At 61.3% G+C, this 14,470-nt stretch overlaps 1 protein-coding gene across 1 annotated transcript in view; it reads left to right on the forward strand.

Annotated features, from left to right (window-relative positions):
- Positions 1-4,566: 4,566 nt before the first annotated feature.
- Positions 4,567-14,470, forward strand: part of PPP2R2C (protein phosphatase 2 regulatory subunit Bgamma) — an 86,704-nt gene continuing 76,800 nt past the window's right edge. The window contains exon 1 of the mRNA XM_054582225.1: positions 4,567-4,711. Within this exon, the coding sequence (XP_054438200.1) occupies positions 4,642-4,711 (70 nt within the window). The 5' untranslated portion in view covers positions 4,567-4,641. The remainder of the gene's footprint in view (positions 4,712-14,470) is intronic.

Here is a 14,470-nt window from a genome sequence, read left to right on the forward strand (position 1 = left end):
AAATCCCATGGGATCCACGAAAACGCTCCGGGAATTAACGATGATTTAAGCAAGTTCCCAGGACACAAGCTCAATCAGAATCGAACATTTAAAAATCCCGTTTACGATATGCGATAACAGAGGCATGGATCTGGCAACAGGTGTGGAAAACCATACATTAAAAATGATGAAACGCTGATGACAGAAACTAGGGAAGACCTAAGTGGAGAGATAGACGGTATTCGTGGGTCAGAAGACTCAAGACTGTTAAGATGGCACTTCTACCTAAGTGGGTCTATGGATTCAACACAATCCAACTAAAATCTCAACAGGCTTTTTTTCTTTTTTTTGGGAAACTGACAAACTAATCCTAGAATTCATATAGAAATGCAAAGGACCTCAGATAGCCAAAACAACTTTAAAAGAAAAGAACAACTTTGAAGAACTAAGATGATCTAATTTCAAGAATTTATTATAAAGCTTCAGTCACTGATACAGGCAGTGTTTCTGTCAAGCTAAGCCGACGTGTCAATGGAGTAGAGCAGAGAGTCCAGAGATCGACTCACAGGTATCTGGGAACTTGGTAGGAAGAGGTTGGCATTATAACTCAGCGGAGAAACAGGCTGTTCAATGGATGACTTGGATATTAGGTTCTTTATGTGGAAACTACATAATTAGATCTCTACTTCACCCCAAACAGAACAGTACGCTCTAGAGGGGCTAAATCTAAATGTAGAAGAAAGACATGCCCTTCTTTATGACTCAGGAGGTAGAGAAGGATTTATTTCACAGGACGCAAAAGGCAAAATACTTAATGACAAAGATTGGTAAGTTTCACTACATGCAAAGCAGTGACTTTTGTAGGAAAAGAATACCATAAACAAAGTTAAGAGAAAAGCAACGGATCAGAAGAGAATGTTTGCAATACACATAAACACACAGAGGATAGGTAATAAAATTTTATCAGAAGCTCCAAGAAGTCAGCCAGAAAAAAGTCAAATAACCCAGTGGCGAAATGGGCAAAAGGAAGAACAGGCAATTCACAGAAGAGGAACGGCCAGTGGCCAAATGGAAGGATTGTCAACCTCACTAGCAACCTGAAACGCGAATGAAGCGATCCGCATAGAGCGGCCTGCCCGTCCACGTGCCATGTGTTTAAGTCAATTCCACGTGTTTCTCAGAATGTGACACACTATCGTCGTTGCTGGAACTCAGCGGGGTTACGTTTGGGGCGCCCGCTGAGGCTGGCTGTGTCCTCTTTTCCCACGATGGGTGGCAGTGATACACTGACTACTCCATGATGAGTCGAACTTGTCACCTTTGTGCACTATTCTGCACACGTACTGCACACCAATGAAAACAAAGCTGGGCCAACAAAAGCTGATGGAGACATGGCGTTTCAGGGACCACGAGAAAGTGCATGACTTACAAAGCAGCTGAGCCCCAGAAGCGGGCGTCATGGAAGTGAAGGAAGGCGCAATGGGCTGGCCCAGAGGGTCGCAGCTGCTGAGCCATCAGCTCAAGGAGGAGGCCAGTGACCAATCCATCCGCTGTCGGGAACAGGAAAGTCCTCGCCGGTGGGTGCGGGCTGGACCACAGAGTCTTTCCGGGGAGGAGGGGAGGGTGGCGGTAGGAAGCCAGCGGAGGGGCTCCAGCTGTGAGTGTGGATGGGGAAGGGGAGGGGGCGAGTGAGGACGTGTCCTTCCGGCACTCTGGCTGCGAAGGGGAGGCGAGAGCTACGCTGGCAGCTGGAAGGGGACATGGTCTCAGGCTTTTCCAGGGGGAGACCCAGAGGGACGTGGACAAGCTTCACCGTGTCACAGAGGTCCTGTCCACTCACGCTTCATCCACAGGCCTCCCTGCGCCCCGCTTTCTCCCCTCACCCACCATGACCTGCAGGCTCCATGGTCACCTGATCTTGTGGCTGTCGCCCCACTAGGAGGTCAACCCGATGCAGCGGGAGTTGTGCTGTCTCTACTCCATGCTGGGACCGTGTCTGCACGTAGCAGATGTTCAACAAACCTTCATCAGGAATGAGGGAAAGAAAGGGGAGGAGTCTGTACCGAGGGAGGCTGAGGGCAGAGGACAGAGGGCGGGATCAGGAGCTCAGCCTGGTGCCCCGGGTGGGGCGGGGGGGGGGGGGGGGGGGGGGGCGCCAGGGACAGACACAAAGACCAAAGGGGAAGCGATGGACGGCTGAGATTGGGAGGGTGCAGGAGGGCAAGGGAGGGGCCTTGGCTCTGAGGGGGGCACCTGAGCGGAATGGGGGGGGCACATGCGTGTGCGTGGGGGGAGGGGAGAGGGGCTGGTGCCCAGCCTTGGGGCCCAGTGAGGCCGGAGGTCAGCGGCTCCGGGGCCCCCAGCCTAGCTCCGACGCTGACTCGGGGTGGACTGCTGAGCTGTCCCGGAAGGCGGGGTGGTGTTCCGGCGCAGCTGACAGACGGGGTGAGGGGTCTCCCCAAGATTGGAGAGGAGCGGTAAAGGGCCCGAGTTAGGGCGAGGCCCAGCTTGATGACAACTGTGAGCATCCAGAGCATGGACGAGGCCGCCTCTGCGGACCCTGACACCCCGCGACCTGGGGAGGCCACCCCTGCGCTCGCCTGCACGGCCCAGGGGAGGCTGTGCTGGCCTGGGGCCCCCGTGGGCGGTGCTGGGCCCCAGCCTGCCTGTCTGCCCGTGTCTGAGGCTGAAGTCATTTTGCTCTGCTGAGCTAGAGGTGAGGAGGGTACAGAGAGGGTGTTGTTCGGGATGTGAGCTGTGGGGCCCCTGAGCAGAGCGGGCCTGGGGCAGGGAAGACATGGGCGTCAGCCTCCTGCGCCCCTCGAAGGGCCTCGTGCTCACCCGCTCCTTGCACTGAATCTGCACATGCGGGCGATGGGTGTGAGCAGGGCTGACCACCGGGCATGCGGGTGGGGCGCTGGCCTCCTCCCGGGACCCCCGCCGGGTCTGGCCCTTTCCATTCCGCCCTGCACGGTGCTGGGTGAGGTAGGGTGGGGGCGCCTTCGCCCCCCCAGGCCCATGTGGGGCCCTGACCGCTGGCTCCTGCTCCCCAGAGAGAAACCTCGGGCAGCAGCGCCGCCTTCCTCACTGTGGTAACCCCACACTCCCGCCCCAGCCCCTTCGGGACCCCTCCCCCCGACCCCCACAGTCCACAGAGCAACCTGGAGCCCCTGACCAACCAGCTCAGAGAGGCAAAGTATCACAGAACTGCCGAACGGGGGGCGATGGGCTCCACCGCCCACCCGGGGCTTCAGTCCCCCCGCCTTCTCCCGGCCCCCTCGGTCACCCACCCAAGGCAGTGGGCACCTGTCCTTCCCCCCTTTCCAGGGAGGATTTGCTAAGCCCGTAGGAAAATACCACGCGGGTTGATCCAGCCCCTCTCCTTGGCAGTCCCGAAGCCCCAGCCTGGGCCTGTGCTCTGTGCAAGGGACAGGCTCTGTGCTCTGTTCATCAGGCAAGGGGTCAGCCTGGAGGAGGCGGCCAGTCGATGAAGGAGGGGACAGATATTCCTGAGGGCTGTTCTGTGCCAGGCACTGTGCCCTGTGACCCAGGCTACACTGGTGACAAGGGCTGGCAGGCCGGGAGGTCCCTGCCTGGATGGGCCCAGGGAGGGACCCCCATCTTTAACACTGTTTTCGGAGTGTACCCAGGGCAGTTTCAACACTCTCTCTCACCAGGATGTAGGAAGGTGGGCATGAGGACAGATCCCGGAGCTCTGCCTGGAGGAGGCCAACTACCCCGGCCGTCTCATCCAGAGCTTTCTTTACCTTGCAGAGCGCTGACCGCTCCCGCTCCCCACCCCGGCTTCCTCCTGCCGCTCTGGTGTTGCGCTCCCTCCGGGGGACCCCTCCGTTCGTGTGCTCCCAACCCTCTCCTACCAGGGTTCCCCGTACTCCCCCTCCTGCTCCTTCCGGTCGCTGCCCTCTGCGCGGAAGCGGCCCACCTGCCCCCCCTCTTCTAACCCCCTCCAATTGGTCATCTCTCCCATGATTGAAGCACCTGGGAACTCAAGGTGCCCCTTCAAAGCGCAGCTGACCAGCGCCCCCGCCCCAACCTGACCTCTCCTTCTTCCCTCCTGAGCTGGCGCACGCGGGCACCAAAGGTGCCCACCCGCGAGGGCCAGAGCGCCGGGTGCCGCCTCTGCCGGGGCGCGGCTCCACCTGCGGGGTGCTGGGCGGCGGGCGCGCGGCGGGCGGCGGGGCCGCGGGGGCGGAGGAGCGGGCGGCGCGAGGGAGGGGCCTGCGACAGCGGCGGCGGCGGCGGCGGCCCCAGCCCGCGCAGCCCGGCTCGGCCTCGGCTTGGTCGGCGCAGCGCCGCGCGCGTCCCCTCCCGCCGCCGCCGCAGCCAGGCGCCCCGGCACCAGGCCGCCGCCGCCGGGCGCACGGACGCAGCGCGCACCGGCCGGGATGCGCGCCCGGCCCCCGGCCCGCCCCCACCCGCGGCCGCCGCCCGCCCGCCGCGCGCTCGCCTGACCGCGGCGCCCGCCCGGCTGCCCCTGTCCGTCCCCGGCCGCCCCCGGCCGCGATGCCCGCCCCCCGGGGCCCCGGCGGCCCGCGCCCTTGCTAGGCTGCGGCGGCATGGCCCGCGCGCCCGGCGCGACCTCTGCGGATTGCATCGGTGTGCGGCGGCGGGGCATGCCCAGGGCACCGGGCACGGCCTTCAATGGGCGAGGACACGGACACGCGGAAAATTAACCACAGCTTCCTGCGGGACCACAGCTATGTGACTGAAGGTAACGTACGTGTTGTCTGAGGCCCCCTCCGGCCGGCCGCGGCGTGGGGATGCCGTCGCACCGAGTGCCCTCCGAAGGTTTGGACCGCGCGCTGTGTGTCGTGTGCCCCCGCCCCACCCCACCCTTCCTACCCCGCTCCACCCCGGCCCGGGTCCGGGAGGGAGGGAGCCCCAGGGCCCCGGCCGCCGCTGCCCAGCCGCCCGAGGGGGCAGCGCCCTCCTCCGCGTCCCCCGGCAGGCGCGTTCCGCCCCCCAGGCCCGGGGGCGTCCCGATTCGGCCCTGGCCGTCATTTTTCAAAAGGCCATGCCTGCGGTTATTCTGGTGAAGAAATCTCGGGGAAATTTAATGGCTCAGAACCCCGGATTTGCCATTCCAGCCCTGCCCAAAGCCCGCAGAATTTTCTAGGCTGCCCACTCCCTGGAGACAAGAGGGACCCAGAAAAAGAAATGCGTTGCCGGATTCCCCCAAGAGGCTCGGTCCTCGCCCCGCCCTGTGCCTCCGGAGGCAGGGCCCCTAGTGGGTGGGAGAAGGCGGCTGGTTTGGGGTTGGCCTTTTATTCCTGGTGAATTATCCTGAGATAGAAGCAGCTGGCCCCAAACTGTCAGAATTTGCCAAGAAAAAAAAAGTGGGACATGCCACTCCAAAGGGCCCTGCATTTGAATTCCCCCAAATTGTCTCTACAAGCCCAAGCCCCACCCGGCCCAAGGCCGGTGGAAATCGGAGGGTCAACGCCTCTCTCGTGGGCCAGTAACTTCCAGGGGTCTCCGTGCGCCACCTCCACCGAGCCGGCCGCCGGTGGGGAGAGCTCCTGAGCCGCAGCCGGGGCCCGCGGAGAGAAGCCCGAGGGATGGGGCGAGCTAGCGCGAGGTGTCAGCTTGCTGCGGAGGGAACGCGTGCTGGGTGCCTGCCTGGGTCTGGGGACTGGATGCACCTTCCCTAGGGGCTGCTGGACCAGCTGCAGAAAAGTGTGGGATTTTGGCAAGAGGTCCTCATGGATGCCCCAGTGGGAGGGGCCCTGGGCAGGCACCCGTGGGGCTGGTGCGCCAGGCGCCTGGGTCGGGGAACCTGTGTGGGCTCCGCGGCGGCTACGGTGACTCGGCGCCTGGCTCCCGGGCGGTGTCCCATCGCGATGCTGCCTGGCTCGGCTGGAAGCGAGGGCGAGCCGGCAGCGGAGCCCTTCGGAGGAGGCCGGAGGCCGGGGCAGCGGGGTCCCAAGGCTTCCTGACCCAGAGAGCAGAGGCTGGGTGTGTAACCTGGGCCTGGGATGCTGTGGGGGCGCTCCTCGCTCCCTGCTCCCGGGAGGAGAACCGTTGAGTCATGCTCTGCTGCTGGGTGTGTGGGGAGAGGGGGCTGGGCTGCCCCGAGCTAGGGCTCTCTGGGGCCCAGGGGGCTGAAAGGCCCTTTGTCCCTTGCTTGGGTGAGATTGAGGAAGGATGAGCCTGTGTCTGGGTGTTTGGTGACTGGCAGAGGGCGAAAGGCTGCTGGGTTGCTGGCAGGAGCCTCAGTGGTCTGGCACCGGCCAGAGGGGATCTTGGCAGGCGCTCGGGTCTGGCCTTCCAGAGGAAGCCTCCGGTTTCCCATCTCCGCGTGGAGGATGATGGGACCCCGCACAGGGCTTAGTGATTAAAAGTAGAGAGCCCCCTGCCTGACCCACAGGGGACATTGGCCAACACCAGTTCTTTCTCCATCCTGTCTGCCCCTTTCTCCCAAGCAGTCACCAGCTCTTAGCAAGTGCGCAGTTAGAGCAGAAGTGATGGTTTTTAATTCCTCCCTGTTTATTCAACGAATAGTTCCTGAGCGCCTACTGTGTGCCAGCCACGGTTTCGGCCCTGGGGACTGGCCGGGGGTCCAGCTGTCAGGCAGCCGTGCTCTGGAAGGGAGCCCTCCCAGTTTCCCCATCTGTGAAATGGGCATCACTAACACGATCCTACCGACAGGTCCTGGGGCTTCTGTGAGGGTCCGGAGAGATGCTGGATGGAGCCCCCTGGGAATTATGAACTGCTAACTGGCCGCTGAAACGTTTCGAGCTCCCATGGTGCTCTGGGGCCTCACACAACATCTACATGCCCCTTCCCCCCATTTAATAGATGAAGAAACTGAGGCCTGGCCTTGGTCCACACCCCAGGCTGAGCGCCAGCTGTGGCAGGGCAGGGTCTGGGAGAGGAAGCAACAGTAATAATGATTACAGTCAGAGTTAGGTGGGACTTCCGGCCTCGACGGCAGACGTTCACACTGGCGCTCCCTGCCTGCGGTGTGCGTCCAGGGCAAAGGGTGGCCACAGATGTCACGGTCGGAGGGGGCTGGGTTCCCATCCAGCCTCTGATGCTCCCTGTGCTGGGCGCCCTGGGACGGTTGCTAGGCCTCTCCGAGCTTTACTTCCTTCCTTTGCAGAGAGAGAAACGCTAGCGACTTACAGGGTTGCGGGGACAGTCAGCGATTAGACTGGCACAGAAGGCACGAAAGCCAGCGTTGGTCTCCTGGGGCATTTAATAAGCTGTGCTGTTAAAATGTAAAAGTCTTTTTCCTGGAAGAGCTTCATGAGCAAACAGTGGACCCTGGGAGCCTGCAAAAGACCCCGGTGTACAGCTGCCTGTTCCCCCCCGGTCATCTGGTCCCCAGACACGCCTCAGCACCCGCGGTGGCCCTGGCCACTTCCTGCTCCTGAAGCAGCCTGGTTTCCTCGTCCCGGCTTTTGTGTGGGCTGTGCCCTCCGCCTGCCACCCTTCTCGTGGCTGACTCACCCTCGCCCTTCAGCTCTCAAGTTCAATGCCGTCTCCACCACTGGGAGTCCTGCTTGAGTTTCTGAGTCCTTTGTAAAACCTCGAATACTTTGGGAAGAGCCTGGGTTTCCTTAGTCATTGACACCTCGGTGTGAATTAGCACGGTTTGGTTTTGGTTTTTGTTTCTCTAACTTTGGCCCAGCTCCACCGATGGAGGGTGGAGGGTTGGGCGAGGGTGCAGGCCACCGTGGGGCACAGAGGACTGTGCCAGAGTGTGTGGGTGTTGGGGACGGGGTTGCAGTGGAGGCTCTCGGGCCAGTGGATGGAGGGGGCCCCAGGGCTTGGGAGCGCCAGGAGGTATCTGTCCGTTCAGACTTCTATCAAGAGTCAGACCTGCCCCACAAGGGCCCCTTCCCAGCTCTGCTCTCTGGCTGCGGTTGTGTGAAGCAGGCGCTCCTGGGCCAGACTGGGTTACAGCTCCCTCTGCCCCGTGCACAGGGCACTCACCCCGCACAGCTCCCCTGGGTCTGGCTCTGGGCTGGCAGGGATGGACCAGATGCAGGCGCTCACAGCCAGGGGTTGCGGCCCGGGAGGTGGCAGGTGGCACGGTCTCTTTGGGAAGCAGCGGTCACTCCCCAGCACCTGGTGGTAATACCCTTTGGGGGTACGTTCTGCGGGGCCCCCACTTTCCTGCCCCCCCGGCCTCTCTGCCCTTAAACTCTGTGGTGTGCACACGCCTCTTTGTGTGTGGAAGGACACGTTCTTCCGTTTCTCTTGCCGTGTGTCCTTGCGGCCCTTGTGTGCGTCGTGGGGTCTCGCAGTGACGGTTTACCTCTGCAGAGTTATCCTGACTCTACAGCTGGGGACGAGGAGGGGGAGCTCCCAGGGGGGACGAGATTGCTCAGGAATTGGTAAGGTGCGGGGGAGGGCACAGGCCCCTCTCCATGCAGCATCCGGGGGGTCTCTGCCGCATGCGATTGTCTCCATGTTTTGAACTGGTGCCCTGGGTGACGTCAGCCTCCTGCCCAGGCCCGAGCCACCCTGCAGAGGGCGCGCTGCTTGTGGGAGACCCAGCATTCAGCCAGACTGGCTCCCTGAGGTGGGTTTTGTGGCTGATCTCCCAGCAGCGAGTGCCCCTCACCCCCTGAGAACTCGGGGGCTGCCCAGCGAGAGATCTGGGGCTGCGGTCTGGACCAGCGTGGCCCGTGGTCACGCCACCCCCTCGGCCATCGCTCTGGAGGCCGGGCAGAGAGCAGAGAGAGCTGTGGGAAGCCAGGCCCGTGCTGCGATGGGGCGCGGAAGCCCGCCGTTGCCGCCAGCACCTGGAGACCGCGAGGGCAGCAGGGCTCCAGCCGACGGCACTGTGGACGGCAGGGCAGGGAGCGAGGGAGCCCTGGGGGCGCCGGGGGCACCTGAGACTCCCTGGGGGCGGCCAGGCTGGAGGTCCGCCCGCCCCCGATGTGCCAGTTCCGTGCGCTGGTGCGTTCCCGGCCTTCAGCCAAGTCTCCATCACTTGCAGCCCATGGTCCCGCCACGCGCAGGGCCTTTCCCGGTTTTCTGGAAACCCAGGCAGCGCCTGGCCCTCGCCCCGATTCGTAAGGCCCAGGAGGGTTTTGATTTGCGTGCTCTCTGCATAGGTATCGCCTTTCATCTTTTTTATTGGGTTCTAATCAAAGCTTCCAGTTCTGGGTTCGCCCCGGCCCCGGGGCTGCTGAGCTGGTGTGTCCGACCAGAGGAAAAGGCCAAGAGCTGGAGCCAGGAGACCCGCCTCGGGCGGTGTCTGGCTTAGTCCCTTGTCCTGGGCCGGCCACCCAGTCTCTGTGAGCCTCAGTTTCTCCTGTGGACACTGTAAACAAGGGGCACATAATTGTTTGATGCTGTGACCTCTCCTCCATGAACTCCCCCCTTTAGGGAATTAACACTCACGGGAGCTCGGGGCACGAATGGCTTGGTGTCTGTGAGCGCGCCCAGCCCGAGGCCCGGGGCATGGTCAGTATTTAATAAATACTGTCCACGGCCAAGGACGTCCATTCGTTAGGGGTCGGAGTCGGACCGGCCCTTAGAGCTGTGTTCAGACTGGCTGGCAGCCTCCATCCCGGCCCCGTGGGGGACCACAGCGGGGGGTGGAGCTGGGGGGGGGCTCGCAGGGGCGGCGGCCTGAAGCCGGCCCGGAGGGAGACCCAGCCTCCGAGTTTTGAAAATCAAGATGTGCACTGCCCAGACCAGATCTTTGCTCCTTTTGTCTCCATTCAGGACGTCACTTGCACAAGCTTCCCTGGGATTGTACAATCGTACGCTGTCTCCGTTTCAGGGGTGGGGGCAGGGACGGAGGCTGCGATGGGACACCTTTGGGCGTTGCCCACTAAAGCGCATCGTCTCTCCGGGCCTCTGTTCCCCTTCACGGCATCCCGCCCTGGGTTGTCACAGGTTCTGTGGGGCGATGGTCTACCCTGGGGAGGGGTCGCTGTTGCTCCACACCCCGCCCCCCCGAAACCTCGTGCCCTTTGCTTTTCATTGACCCTGACGTGCAGGCAGCTGGGCTCCCAGCACAGGGTTTTTCTCCTTTTCTTTCTGCAAGGTGGACACCCAATTCAAATAAAATTTTCCACGTCCTCTCCTGGTGGTTGATGCTTGCCACGGCTTTTGGCTTTTACCCTTAAAGGCCGCAGAGCCAAACGATGTTTTTGTTGGAGGCGTTTGAGGTCTTGGGGAAGGTGGCCGTGTGCGAGAGCTGCTGCGGCTTCAGGGGGGGTTTCAGGGGGTCGCGGGGTGACGGCGCAGGCAGTGGGGGGGGCGCTCCAGTCCCGCCCAGGGGTACATGTTGGCAGCTCGCCGCAGTTCCTTCCAGTCTTTTTTTAAACGCCCACATCCATGTTTAAGGAAAGCTGTAATCTCTCGGTGTAAACCATTTTGAAGGCTACCGTTCAAGTTGAGCGCGAAGTTATGTGCATTTTCCAGCGCTTTGCTACATGGCCGGCTTCTCGGGGTGTAAGTGCGCGGCCAGGCATGGCCCCACCCTCAGGAGCACCCTGCACTTCGTTAAATGCTCTGCTGTTACCAGCTTGAAATGTCTAATAGTTTTATCTTTGCACCCGTGTCTTGTAAGCGATGTCTGATGGGACAGTGGAGCATGTGTGTGATCAGAGGTGACACGTGCCACAAGCGTTTCCGCGCAGCTTCCTTAGCCCATTTACCTCGTGTTCACCTCGTGTTCACTTGGAGTGTGGCGGAGCTCCCACACGAGGCAGGGCCGTCAGGATTCAGCGTGTCTGTGATCACGTAAACGGCAGCCCAGAGAGGTCGTGTCCCCTCCGGGGAGCCAGAGCTCGAACTGAATGCACGACGGAGTCAGGGACGTTCTGGAAGGCACCAAGGACCAAGGGCCCCTAACAGATCCCTTCTTGCTCATGCCGCGTCCCTGCGTTCGCCGGTTGCATGTGCTGAAAGCGATGCTGCTGAAGGAAGGGAAACCCCGGGCCACCGCGGCTCCCCTTCCTCTCAGCCTTTTCCGTCACTGTGTGCAGCGCGTGCGAGCGTCAAAAGGTGGAATCAAAGCCGATGAGCTGGTTTCGGGCAGCATGTCCGCTGCTCTGGGAAGAACAAAGCGCGTGTGCGCGTTGGAGCTCCCGGTACGAGCTGTGTACTTCCGTGCGTCTGCATCCCAGGTCAAAGCTCTTCTGTTTGCATTTAAGACTAGAATCGTGCTGTAGAATGATGAGCAATAAAATTCATGCCTGTGATTTAAACCTTTTTCCTTTATTTCAGTTGCCATTAAATAGCAACTAAATAACACCATAACAAGTGATAGACAATGAAACGCCTATATATTTCAGTAACTTTTGATGACGCTTTCCCCAGCATGTTCATCTTGTGCTGGGCCCTGCAGACTCCAGAGTTGGCCCTACTGTGCGCCAGGAGGAAGGCTGGGCTTCCTGGGAAGGTGGAACCCTTGGCCGGCCTCCCAGTCCCTTGGCTTTTGTGATTGGTGGAAATAGTGAGAGCCTGTCGCCCATTGGGCCGCTTTTCCCCATTGGGTGGGGTTATAGTATTCAAGGGACTCCCTCAGCTCCAGGAGGAGCCCTGAGTTCTGAGTTTTTTCGTTTTAGGGTCCAGCCTTCACACTTGCTGCTCCCTGTGGGCCCCAGGGGAGGGACCGCGGAGTTGGGTCCCCTCTGCCCCCGCCCCCCAGTTTCCGTAACGGCCGCACATGCTTCCTGTGAGAGACGGGCCATCACTCAGCTCATCAGCCCTGCTGTTGGGTACTGACGTTGCTTTTTTTTTTTTTGCCTTCATAACCCACACCAAGTGAATGAACACTATTTGAGTACGAAGACTCCCTACTCCCATCCCTCCCCCACATTTTGGAATGATTTTCTTAAGGGAGAGCCCTATACATGCCGTTTTATGTAAAAACGATGCACGTGTTCAATGTTCCGGACACGCATTGCCAAGTTAGCCTCAGAAAGTTTCTCTAGTTTACCGCATGCGGATTAGCATGAGGTACTCTCATTTGTGTGACCTTGGCAAATGCCGTGGGTGAAAAATACTTGTTTTAATCCCTTTCCGAATACCAGTGCGGTTGAACATCCTTTGCACGTCCGTCTGACGGACGCTGGTGGCCCCCCGTGCACGCCGAGGGGGGCGCTGGGGTCTGGACATGCCCACGAGGAGCAAGGTCATTGTCCTCCTCGCTCGTCCACTCACACACTCGTTCATTCAACAACTGCTTCTGGAACGCTCGCTATGCGCTAGGCCGGGAGAGTGAGCAGGGTAAGAGGGGGAACAGAAGAGCTGAGTGCAGAGGCGCCAGGGTCCCCAGCATCGAAGGGGCAGGGCGTTCCAGTGCATTCCAGGCGGGAGGAACGGCATGCGCAGAGCAACACGGGCCAGGCCCTGGCAGCCTCCAGGCCCGTCTGCCGGAGCCCAGGAGGCACTCGCTGGCCCGCCTGGGGGGCAGGGCCCACCGGGGACCCGCTGTGCTGCCCGGGGCGGGCGCGGCCCCCCGCACAGTGGGCACCATTGTCCTCCGGAGCCCGGGGCTGAACGGCCCCTTGAGGCAGAACAAAGGCAGCTCAGAGGCCCCGCGTGCCCTGCCGGGATGGGACCTCCAGTGGCAGGCCCAGGGCCACCTGTGCTCAGACCCGGCCTTCTGCCTCCCTTGCCCCGCGAGGCGCGGCCCTGCCGCCGGGGGCTGTGCCCTGGGATGGACGTGAGACCCCGCAGGCTCTTCAGCCTCCGGACCAGCTCCCCTCCCCGCGCAGGGCGCAGACGCGACAGCCGGCCGCTTGGGCGTTTCGTGCGCCGTGAGATGATGTGCATCCCGTGCATCAGTCTCAGTAAGAGGGGGCTGCTTTCATCGTCACTGTCAGCCTTCGAATTTTTGTCATTTGAAAACATCTGGTGAAGATGTTCACACTGTACAGAAGTAGAGGAGCTGAGCTGTTGAGCCGTTCCCCGCCCCTGCCCTCGCCGCAGCTGCTCTCCTGGTTTTGTCGAACCCGCTTCACTCACTCCCCCTCCTTTTCGCGGGAGGACTTCAAAGCCAACTCGACGTCCCGCATCCGCACGCACCTCCGGATGGTGGGGCATTTCTTGAAGAGCCGAGCGCCGCCATCCCACCTCCCGCAACGAGCACTAGCTCACTTCCTCCGAAGCCCGGTCCGTCTCAGCAGTGTCCCCGGCTGTCTCGCAGTGGCTTCTCCTCGGTGGCTGCTTCTACCTGGACCTGGAGTCCTGCCCCTGCCTTTGCCTGTTCTGTCTCTCCGGTCCCTTCTGATTGAGACACATCTGCCCATTTCAGACGCTGCTGCTGAAGACAGTCACTGCTGCTCTGTAAGGGTCCCGGTTGCCCCGCCCCGTCCCTACCCCGTGGCCGGTCCCAGCCGCCTGGGGGGCTGGGAGGCTGATGGCGGTGGGGTTGCCTGCATCCTGGGAAGAAGCCCCGGGGGTGCCCCTCTCCTGGCAGAGCCCCCCCCCCTCCCCGCTCACTGAGACTCACCCAGGCCAGAGGCTCATGAGCAAGGGAAATGGTTTTAAGCCATCGCGTTTCGAGGTGACTTGTTACACAGCAGTAGGTAACTGTAACAGTCGTGGGGTCCTGAAACAGAGCCCCTAGTCCTTCCCAGCTTCTGCTCTGTCTGAGGTCCACTGTCCAGTGACCACGCCCTCTCCTCCAGCCTGTGGCTCCTCCTGAGCCTTCCAGTAACTTCCTTCTTGCTTATATTGGCCCAGGTTAGCCGTCGCCTGGAGCTAAAGAACCCAGCCCAGCCGGGAGGGTGACCCAGCTCCGACCGTAAGACAGGACTGGAAACCAGGCCTTTCTGATGCAGGGCCCCAGAGTCCTGTCCCCTGCAGCCTCCGTAGGTGCCTACTGTGGACATATCTGCTGCTTCTGAGCACAGCTCCGCGCCTGGTCCTCGCCCGTGCTGGGGCGTGTGTTTGAGTGACTGAGGGGACAGATGTCTTTACCAAGCACCCCGCCTTCCCTGGCCAGGTTCCCTGAGTTGAAACACTTCACCCGCACAGGTCCAGTAGGGGCGGATGTCAGCCGCCCCGATCGGGTAAGTGGCGCCGTCCCCCAGCCACACGGTTGCGGTGGCAGCCGCCTGGGTAACGGAGTAATTGCACAAAGCGCAGACTTGGCCCTCAGTCCTTCGTCCGCAGATCACTGAGTCAGAAACAGCGCATCGTGGTCCACGACCCAGGCACTTCTTGCCACATCCGTCGTGGATTGGCCGCTGCGATTCTGTTAGTTCGCTCACAGAGAGCAAAGCGGACGGGAACGGTGCCTCCTGGCCCCCCCATGACAAGTGCACGCAGCATTTTACAGAAATGCAAAGTCCAGAGAGGGAGAGACTGGCTCACCGAGAGGACGTTCGGTGAGGACGTGAAGCCACGCTGCTGCTGGACGAGAGGCTCAAGCGGCAGGCCGGCGGGAGGGGCTGCGGGCCCTGGGTGGAAGCTGCTGGCGTTCAGGGTGATTGGGAAGCCAGAGGCCTGAGGCTACAGGAACGTGGACTCCAGATGACAGTTGGCGATG

The sequence above is a fragment of the Pteronotus mesoamericanus genome, unplaced genomic scaffold (genome assembly GCF_021234165.1).
Source record: "Pteronotus mesoamericanus isolate MK-2021 breed Mesoamerican mustached bat unplaced genomic scaffold, CSHL_Meso_final contig_68, whole genome shotgun sequence".
Lineage (NCBI taxonomy): Eukaryota > Metazoa > Chordata > Mammalia > Chiroptera > Mormoopidae > Pteronotus > Pteronotus mesoamericanus.